This window comes from Schistosoma mansoni, chromosome 2 (genome assembly GCF_000237925.1).
Source record: "Schistosoma mansoni strain Puerto Rico chromosome 2, complete genome".
Lineage (NCBI taxonomy): Eukaryota > Metazoa > Platyhelminthes > Trematoda > Strigeidida > Schistosomatidae > Schistosoma > Schistosoma mansoni.
In genome coordinates, this window is record NC_031496.1 from 31368334 (window position 1) to 31379315 (window position 10982).

The following is a 10982-nucleotide window of genomic DNA, read 5'->3' on the forward strand; positions in this document are numbered from 1 at the left end:
AGGCTAGTCACGTGCTCTTGATCTGATTGTGTTGAAGTCCTTTAGAACAGACACTGGAAGGGTATCTAGTGTAAACATCCGTCTAAGGTAAATTAACATCCCATTAGTGTAGACAGGAAAATTCAGCGTTATAACATCAAATACAACGTTCATTACGTCAGATTTCATATGGTCCAATTAGTATAATTGCACTTGATACAGTAGTGAATTAAAACACAGGTGAGAACAACAAAATTACAGAGCTACTTAGTAAAATGTAAAAACCATACTCCAATACTTCATTTTCAAAATGTCCATTAATTGTTTCATACTCCATTGTTCTTTCATTTCCATCCCAATTACTTTCTGTTCCTGTTCTTTCCTCCTCGATCTTCTCAACCTTCTGCTGCCTGGCATTCTATTCCCAATTGGCGTTATATATTACTTATGTCGACATAAGTAGCGCACATCACAATACTACACTAACTAATAAAGTTCAGTTACGTCTAGCGTGAGATAAGTGTCATCAATAACCATGAATGATGATCATTCACTATTTTACAAATTGGCTAGTATTATAAATGTAGATTATTGGATACTAATTGAGTAGTCTAAATGTAACCTTCTAGCCACTGGGCCTGAAAATATTGATTCAATATCTAATGGGGTCGTTGGTACCCACTGATATGGGTCCCACAATAGGACGAACTAGTTGTCTAGTAACTGTTGGTTCTGAATGGCTGTTTAGCAAAACCTAGTCCATAATATTAACTTCAGTTTGTGTTTATATTGCTAAAACATATTCCATAAACAATTTTTTTTCCTCCCGGAGGTGTTTTTATATACATCACTATTTACAGATATGATTTGTTAACGAATTCCGTGTTGAATACTTGCAACAAACAACAACTCTTTCAAAATAATGACAGTAACAGAAATAAAAGTCAATTTTCGACATTAAATAAAACATCATTAGACAAACCAGTCACATTTGGACATAAAATCAAATCTTCTGGTTATGCGAAACAAGAACCAATGTAAGTCTTATTATCGCTCGTAATATTTCTTATAGTGGCCATTCAGAAATAAAATAGGACTAGGTGTATATTTGTATTGGTCCAAAACTATCACACTTTATATGAGCACACTAACCAAATGAAAAATAGTCAAGTAGAAGTAACAATACCCATAATACTAGCTAGCTAAATATACGGTTTGAAAAGAACAACTCAAATTAAGGGATAAAAGGTATGAAATCACACTAAAACTCACAATTTAAAAATAGATAAAACACAATACATTTGCCCATTGCAATTAATTTCGAGACAATCTGGAAGTTTTTTTCTTTTGACACAACTCAGTTCAACAGTCAGTGACTTAGTCGAATGGTACCAGGTAATGGTTTAACCACCCTGACCATTCTTCCAACATACTTCCTTATAAATGGTCATATCACGTCTATATCTCCTGACGATTGATATTGGGGACCTATTTTTTATGAAAGAGATGAGTGTTAGGAGTGAGTTAAGAGTGAGGTCATGTACTAATCCATTATGATATCCCCTGCTTTGTGTAAAATCCGCTATTATTGATTTGATGTTTGTTTGTAGAAAATCAGTGCAAAAGACTACATAATTAAGTGTATTTGCTTGTTGGGAAGACCCAGAAAATTCCTTGAGAAAAGCCGAAAGGAACTTGGAAAACGCCGGAAAGTTTTTATTTGACCAGCATTAGGAAGAAGTTTCTCAAGAACATCTAGGAAGTAATGCGTCACGTATCACATTTCTGATTGGATGATTACCTGTCCTGCTACTATGTTTGGCAGGGTTTCAGAACCTTTTAGAGGCCCAAGGTCATCTGAAATGCTATAAATACCCTCAGTTCTCTGTACATAAACTAACCTTGGAGTAAAGAGTTCTTTCCATAATACACACCTTTTCTTTCATGTTCAAATTGTCGTGTCAATTTAGCCTGAGGTTATAAGAAGAGCTTAAGAAACCGATTCAAGCATTCCCTCAGAAGATTTATCATGTTTATCACCGAGAGTTTTGTATTTCGATGGTGAAATAAATCTTTATCTACCATCAGTCAGTCACAACGTAGAACTTCGTACGTACGTACATCAGTTCGAGTTGCAATACCACATTAGCACAGAGATGCAGTTGTCCATTCAAATCCCATAGTGGTAGAGGTAATTAGAGTATAAGCAGTAATCCGAAATACTAGGGTTTGAAGATGTTATTCAAGGAGTATAATCCAGTGAAATAAATCTGGAAAGAGAAAAAAGATAGAGACATGAAGAATTCAGAAGATTATAATTTGGTAGAACACAAAGAGTGGATGCACCTTCGCCATTGCAAACGATTTTGAGGCATGTCTTTCAAGGTCTCTAACCATCGGTTACTATCCTCTCTTGGATTCTTATCAGGTAGTCTACACCTACCAACATGGCTCAGTCCAATTGTCAGTGACTTCACGGATTTGTGCCACGTTTTGGTCTGGCCGCCCCTAGCTTTCTTCCAACCTACTCCCACACCATGAAACATTGCACGTCGTGGCAGTCGCTGGTTGGGCATACGTAACACATGTCCCAGCCATCTCAACTGATGAAGTATTTATCTTACATGCTTACATCGAGCTATAATCAGTATCTGTTTATATCATTTCGTTATCATTTCCCAACAAAAAAAGTAAAAATGACAATAATACACAAAGCTTTCTCACTATGAGAAATACAAATAATCAGTTTGTCGATTTTTCACAAACACTGTAGGTATCTTAATGGTTTTAACTGATCGTGTTTTATGTCACCCAACGTCTCTAACTACTGATTACAATAATCACGTGCACCTCAAACTAGTAGTTTGCATCTACGAACAGTGCTGAATCTAACGGTTATTAACATCATGAACTGTGGTCACGTTTTGGATTGAGCCACTCCTAGCTTTCTTCCAACCTACTTCTACACTTACATATATTACGCATCGAAGTAGGGAATATTTGAAAATTTCAGCTGCAAATTATAGACTCAAGTTAGATTTGACTTCTGTCCCTTTTTATGAATTATAACTAAGATTGTTTACTTGAACTTTTCTACATACGGCAATAATTCCTCTTGAACAGTTTTCGTAAAGATTGAGTATTTCAATATAAATATTCATTTAAATACTGAACAATTAAAAGATTATAGAGATCTAACAGTAAAAACTTCTTCTTTTAGGCGTAAAATGTTTCATCCTTCGATTTATGGACGTCCAAAACAAAGAAATACTATAAAGTTAGGAAATGAAGGGAAGCTTGCGTAGGTTTCCTCCTTTTTTCAGTCCTCTGTTACTAGTCATTAATATGAACTTATAAGTTTGTTTTTCTTTTTTAAATGAATTTCAATACAAAAGAATTAATCTATAGAAAGAAATCGATATTACTCATCACCACCTTCTCATGTGTCTTGATTGTTGTAGTGAATACATTCTGGATAAAATCTATTCAATAACAATACCTCGCAAGTTGGCAAACTATTAAAAACTAGTCAGAACTGAACATCTATTCAGAAGGGGTTTTGTGGAGATTTCAGTATTTTTCATAGTTGAAATCATGAGTTAATTGAAGCTAGACCACCAGAGAAAACCTGAAAGCACTGGACGGCCGTTTCGTCCTATTATGGGACTCCTCAGTGGCAGTGCGCATCCATGATCCCACACTCGCGAGATTCGAACCCAATTGACTCATGATTTCAACTATAAAAAATACTGAAATCTCCACAAAACCCCTTCTTATTATGATCATATGCTCACTAGTGACTGACTTCAAGAGATATTTCCTTGAGTTCTAGTAGGAAGCAGTGACCAGTGGAATTCAACCACGACTGTTGTGAGATAACAACTCACTGAAGACAATTGATGAACGGTTGCTCAAACATCGTGGATTGGTTGGAGTTAGACATTAACACAGTTGGATGCCGGCTCAGTGGTCTATCGGTCAAGTGCTCTGGAGCGAGACCGTATGGTCCTGTGTTCGAATCTCGCGAGTGCGGGTTCGTGTATGCGCACTGCCACTGAGGAGTCCCATAATAGGACGAAACGGCTGTTCAATGCTTCCAGGTTTTCCCTGGTGGTCTAGCTTCAATCGACTTATGATTTCAACTATGAACATCTATTTTTATAGTTTAGATTATTTGGAAGCCCATGCACAAACTCAATACATAATTGAGCCAGAAACGTCTAGATTCTCTAAAGAACAAGATACTAATCACCATTTGTACTGAAACCCAAAGTTTAACTACAGGCACTTTGGAACATAAAGTCACTACAATCCAATATTATCAGTAGATAATAATCATAATTCCAGCTTAGTTAGCTTCATAAACTATGACTTAAAATTATTAAGCCAGTATTACCAAGTGACTCCGCGTCTTCAAATGATATTACTGTTATATCCCAGAATCGTTACTGATATGACTGGTAAATTGAGTTTGTTGGCATTGTTGTAACTGGGTAGCGAACTGTTATATATGATGAGTTGTCGCTGTTATGTACGCATCGACTCTATTGAGTCCCTATCCTTACTGCTTTTACTTAACAATCGGAAACCACTCCAATCCCTCGATCTTGCCGCTTATACTGGGAAACGGAGACCATTACGATTCCTACAACGCAAAGCGAGGTCATGAAAAACTGGTACAATGAAGGTTGGTTGACTCCTTAAAACCACGTCTCCAAACAAGTCCTAAAATAATATCCGGAATTATATCATCTTTAGCCTACAATACCACTATTTATATACCAAATTTCAAGCACACTTTATGGCATCAAATGTGGGGAGAATAGGTACAGTTACCATAAAAACAAACAATAAATGTAGTTCATCTGACTCTCAATACAAGGAATAAAAGTGTCACAATGAACGAGAGTTCGCACTTGCCATATAGAACAAAGTTTATACTGAGTTGATTTTAGAAAATATTGATCTCAGAATGTTACACTGAACAAAGTTCTCACCTGTCACTCTGTCTAGATCTCCTACAAAAAATCTTGACCGACACAATGTCATCTTATTCTGTCATATCAGTTACTGTATGACAAGTATACTTTATTAGTGCTGAAATCCTCGAGGACTCTCCGTAAAAATTTTCAGAAGCTGGGGAAAGGCTGAAAATCAGCGTTGAGTGGGATTTTCCTAGAGACCTTGTAGAAAAATAGTGGGTTAGGTGTTATGTTCTGGTTGGATAATTATCGATCTTGTTACCAAATTCGGCATGTTTTTGGAAGCTTCCAGAACACCAAGTTTACACAAACATATACGTATCTTTGTGTTCTATACCTAACCTGACCTTGTAAACAAAACTCCCGTCCATTCTTTTGATATTTTGTCTTCTGTTTGGGTCTCGAGTGTGGGATGTTTCTTGGGGGATCAAAAAATGGTTAGAAAGTCAATATGACGCGTCCAGGTACCAGATATAATACTAGATGAACTAATTCTAAATTTCGATAATTGATCATGTCGTTAAGAATTAAGTGAACTAATCATTAATAGAGTCAAGTTATCTGTCATTTATTGTCGGATTTAAACCACTGTTATTATTCATAAGAGTATATTACTCTGTATAGTTTACAAAGTGTACAATTTTTATATTTTTCTTTTATCCAAAGCAGAAAACTAACTAAATCTTATCCGAATACTGATGAACTCCCAAATGTTCTTCAAATAAGTGGATATGTTGACTCTTCTACCACACCAATCTATAAAGTTGCCTATTCACGTGAGTAATTTACTTAAAAAGTAAATGTAATTTTTAACTAATAAACACTGTCAAACGGAAAAATATTACATGAATATTCATTTGTGCAACATTTTCAACAATAATGTGTCTAGATACATTATTACAGTACGGGGGTTTTAGAATTCAACTGTGTCAGATGTTAGGAAAAGTACCCATCGAAGATAATAGGAGGTGGTTAAGCAATATCATAGTTTAATTGAAGTTAGACTTGTACACCACTGAATCTCGGCTCAATTGTCTAGAAGTTAAGGTATTGGGGTGCGGGGCCTGTTTTTTGTTCAATTCCCGTTGAACAAGTCGTAGGTCCCCACTGCTGAAAAGACCCGTACTATGAAGAAATAGTTGTCTGGTACTTACAGGTTTTCAATAACTGTCCAACTTAGATCAGTTCCTTATCTCCATATTCATTATAACAGTTGTCGCAAATATTGAGAGAATCGACAAAACAGGACTATTATTATCATTATCACTGTTATTATTGCAATATTAACTAACCAATTTGATTTAGTGGTTTGATAGCTAAAAGATCATGGCAAATGTTTAGTTTTAAATGTATCTATCATATGCTTGGTGCCTAATGTTCAGATTACATAGTATTAATATGATCGAGAGTTACTGTCTTTGTCTCATACTCTGAGCGGATATTCAACTTTAATTGTTGTCGTTTCTGTATTTATGAGTCCCACGTACTGCTTAAAACCGTAGCAATAAACTTGACCTATGATTGAAGACGTTGGATGATATGGCATAAAATCAACTGCAGTGATACGGTTTTATTCACTTTCTATCTTCTTTGGAAATTCTAATATATAGTGCTATTCTATACTTCTCATTTTCTAATCTGATTTTTCTCTCTGTTAACTGTATATCTCTTGTTTAATTTTTCAATGGAGTTTGCTGGTTTAGTAGTAGCAGGTTCAAAGAAAGGGTGTGGCAGCCAAACCAAGACCTGTTGCCAGTCCATAAAGTCAGTGACTGTTAGACTGGACCACTTTGATAGGTCCAGACCACCTAGGTAGGGTCCTCGCGATAACTGTGATCAGTGGCTAGACACAATATTTTAAACAGCTCAGAATAGATCTCAGTGGCAATGATACATTCATTCTTTGTATTAAAATATTTATGCTTTTTTATTCCCTAAACTCATTATTCTCAAATTATATGGTCTACTTCTAATCTTTCCTACTACCTCTGATACTGTTACTTCCTCTTCTACCCTGGAATTTATCTTGATAAGTTCATATCGCTGCGCTGATATTGTGTAACAACTTTAATATCTGTGCATATACAATGTATATAACTAACTGATATCGTTTCCGGTTCCATTTCTTATTAGTTTTCTCGTTCGTTATACGGATATGTGTAGCAACCTTATTAGATAAACATTCGTGGCAGATCTTAGGTTATCTATGACTAGTCAACGTATTTCGCTTTGATTAATTACTTCCATCTAGAAGAATTAGATGATTGTTGATTAGTGTTACTCTAATTTTCGTGTGGAATCAATTTCGTCATCGTAAATATGTGTGGTGTGACCCTTCTTTCGCTAAAGTTAGCATTTTTCTAGCGTGGTTCGCTTCTACAAGATAAAGTTGCTGACCCCATACCCAAACCTTTACGAGGTCTTGGGACCGGTAGTAACCTGAGAAGCGCTGCAGGTGATTTTTTCCCTAACATACTCTTTAACTATATAGAATAGATGAAATCTAGCTAGCAGTGAAATCCATATTTGGACTAGTCAGTTGGATTTTCCTCCAGGACATTTGAATTGGACGTTACTGGGTTGCGTCCCGGAAAGAACATCGATTCTAGGTTGCAGGCACATGCAGCTGACATGTCACTAATAAGAACCCCGTCTTGGAATCCACTGCTAACTTCATTCCTTCTATTTTTTACAAACTTATGTCAATGACTTTATCGAAACAATCCAAACAGGATGTATGTATGCCAAACAAGACTGATCAAATTCTAGTCGAAATATCAACATTGAGATAACCCAAACCATTAAAAATTAAATTTGTACTCTTCAAATTTTATCAATTTACAATTCAAAATGATGGAACATTTCGATCTTTCTCCTCTCATTTCCTTAATGTTAAAGCTAATGGCAATAGCTTGGCATCATGTTTGGGTAATGGAATTTGTCTGATTACTCAACGTGATCAAAACACTTTGGAAGAAAAACGAAAGAAGTTATTTTCTTCAGCTGAAGCATTACGTGGTCATTTAGGTCCTATTCTCTGGGCTTCTTGGTCGACGGATAGTTGTTTGTTGTTAACTTGTTCATCGGATCGAACTGCACGTATATGGAGAATAGATGTAAAAGGATTTAATAAAAATGTGACTACTAAAATTGGATCAGTAACTCAACTTATATTCGATTCAATACACAAAGGAGCTACAAATGATTATGGAGAAAAAGTTAACCTGAAGGTGTGTTCATTTTTATTTTTTCTAACTGAAAATTTGCTACAAAACCACAAAATATTTTTTTAAGAATATTCAAATATTTTATATATTGATTTATATATGGTAGGTTAACTTAACAATGGCTCATCCCAAAAATGGGTACAAAGTTCATTATGTAGTTGATGTTATAGACTGACTTTATCTAAGCAGCCGCTGAAAACTAAGAATCACTAAACAACTGATTCACCCTCGTATATTAATCATTACAGTACTCATCTACCATTCCATATGAGGTTGATCACAGGACCTTCAGGTTCGGGCAAGCGCTTAGACTTTAGATCACTGAGCCGTCATCTCATAGTTCACATTCCCAACTTTAATCTAGTATTGACGTTACGTGACTATCATCCATTTTTATCAGTGATATCTGTTGCTGAATATAACTGATTTCTACTGATTATCGCTTCTCACTATAACTCTGGGAACTGCCTCTCTCTCTAAAGATAAGATGAAACACCCGTCCAATATTTCTTGATTTTTATGTCAATCCGTGATGTAAAGTATAACACCTAATGTTTCCTAATATCTTTATGGTTTCTCCAACTTGTAAGTTTTTAGAGAAAAATTATTTATTTATTTAAACACATAAATATTGGTACAAGGAAGCACCAGGTACATATGCGCCGCACAAATCTCATTCGATGTGTGTTAGGGCTGTGATACTGCCCGGGTGCACAAACCAAAGCAGGTGGTTTCCTTAGGGGGCCACACCCGGATCCTTCGACCTAGAGGTCTGATCCATAAGGCAGTGGGGCATCGTGAGGAGATGCAGTTCCATGGTAGCTGGTGACCAACGATTGATTCATACGCCATTTGTTTCCTCAGGATACTGGGGCCCATGTACACCATTGGTTTGGAATCAGGATTTTCCAACTCCCCTAGGTGAACTCGCCGTGTCCACCAACCCGGTTAAAGCATCGGACGTTCGCTTTTCGTCCTCTCAATTTCGTAAACAACAGTAATGCCACGAGAAGGCAATGAGTAGGACTTCCATGGCAGAGGCTATATACTTGTGGCCATATGAAAGCATTTGGAGAGGGAGAGCGGACTCTCCTCACTCTCGGCCGTACCAGGGCATTTGGAGAAAGATACGAAGTAACCTATAGACTTATGGTATTTCATTCATATATTCCTGTTTTGCTCGGTTCTTTGTTAAAATAGTAAAAGTGTACAGTGAAAAATACCTGAAAAAAAATACTATCATAATAGACAAATGAAAATATTTTTTTGCTTTAACGTTACACTACTATTATACGATTTTACGACCAGTGATCGAGATTACACTACCACCAGATTGAATAATCAGTCGATACCCTCTATACATACGCTGGATTACGTTTCACAAGCAAATATCGTGAACTAGAAGATAGTCTAGTCAATACTTTATTCAACCCAATTACAAACAGTTTATGCTCGATAAGTTCAGGGTAGAAAACAATAATAGAAAAGAGAATCACAGATCAAATAGTCGATTCGCTCTCAGTAACCAATCACATCTTACTTTTACCAGCCATACATCAAATATAATAGTTAACTTTTAAAAGACCTAAACAATGTTATAAATTCACATGGTATTGTTTGTTTGAATCTTCCCATCGATGTGTTAGGACTGAAAATGGTCAGTCTCTAATTGGCATATGTGCATACTGTGCGTATTAACCCTCGATATAGCCTTAATTCACAAGCATTGTAAGAAAACTCCTGTTATACTCCAAAATCTAAATAATGAATGACTGAGCATTCAAAAACTGCCGGAAACATTTTAATCCCTCCAAGTTGGTTATATTTCTGGTCTACACCAAAAAGCTTTCCTCTTTTGAATTATCTTACTTAAACGGTAAATGAATACGTGGATTTACACTACAACTTAGTTTGACCATTTTTTTCGCACACACACCTCACTTTTGTGCATTTCAATGGAGAGTGTCCAGATAGATGGTAGTAAGACATGTTTGACATATGTCTTAACTACCAAAGATGATAAAATTTCACAAACAATACGTTCAGTCTGGCCAAATATCATATAAATTCTATTTACTTCACCCCATTGCACAAGCAAGTGGCTATCAAGACTTAGTAGCTGAGTGGATAACGCGATGGCGTTTGAAGCGAAAGGTACTGGGTTCGAATCCCAGAGTGAACATCAACAAATCTGAGATGCAGGTACATCCAGCTGACCAGTCCCAAATAAGATGAAGTGGCGCGCGTCCTAGATTCCACTGCTAGCCACTATCCATCTTTGCTTACCATTCTATATACTTTTGTTTTAATTAACAAAAAGTATGATTAACCTCACTTTCTTTCTATCTATTCTAGAAGAAAACTACTTATCGTCATGTACCATTTGAAGATCATATATCTATTGGAAACTTTTATTACATGGATTCATTTGTATATTTGGTTAGTAAAAATATTATTCGTTTATATACATATACATTATCGAATAATGAGAATATTCTTAAAAAGTAAGTTCACTTATAATATAATATCAATCCTAAAAAATAATCCAACTATATTTATTCATTAGGGATCTGAAGGGGTTTTGTGGAGATTTTCAGTAATTTTTATATATAATTGAAATCATGAGTCAATTGAAGCTAGACCATCATGGAAAACCGGGAAGCACTGGACTAGCGTTTCGTCCTATTATGGGACTCCTCAACACTGCGCATCCACGATACCGCACTCGCGAGATTCGAACCCAGGACCTACCAGTCTCGAGCCAGAGCTCCTAACTGATAGACCACTGAGCTTA

At 36.1% G+C, this 10982-nt stretch overlaps 1 protein-coding gene across 1 annotated transcript in view; it reads left to right on the plus strand.

Moving 5' to 3' along the window:
* The window catches only part of Smp_174760 (putative hypothetical protein), a gene marked incomplete at both ends in the record, with an annotated part of 16926 nt that overhangs the window by 868 nt on the left and 5076 nt on the right, over nucleotides 1-10982 (plus strand). Inside the window, 4 exons of the mRNA XM_018796368.1 lie at nucleotides 840-1016; nucleotides 5628-5737; nucleotides 7860-8191; nucleotides 10544-10692. Of these exons, the coding sequence (XP_018650588.1) occupies nucleotides 840-1016; nucleotides 5628-5737; nucleotides 7860-8191; nucleotides 10544-10692 (768 nt within the window). The remainder of the gene's footprint in view (nucleotides 1-839; nucleotides 1017-5627; nucleotides 5738-7859; nucleotides 8192-10543; nucleotides 10693-10982) is intronic.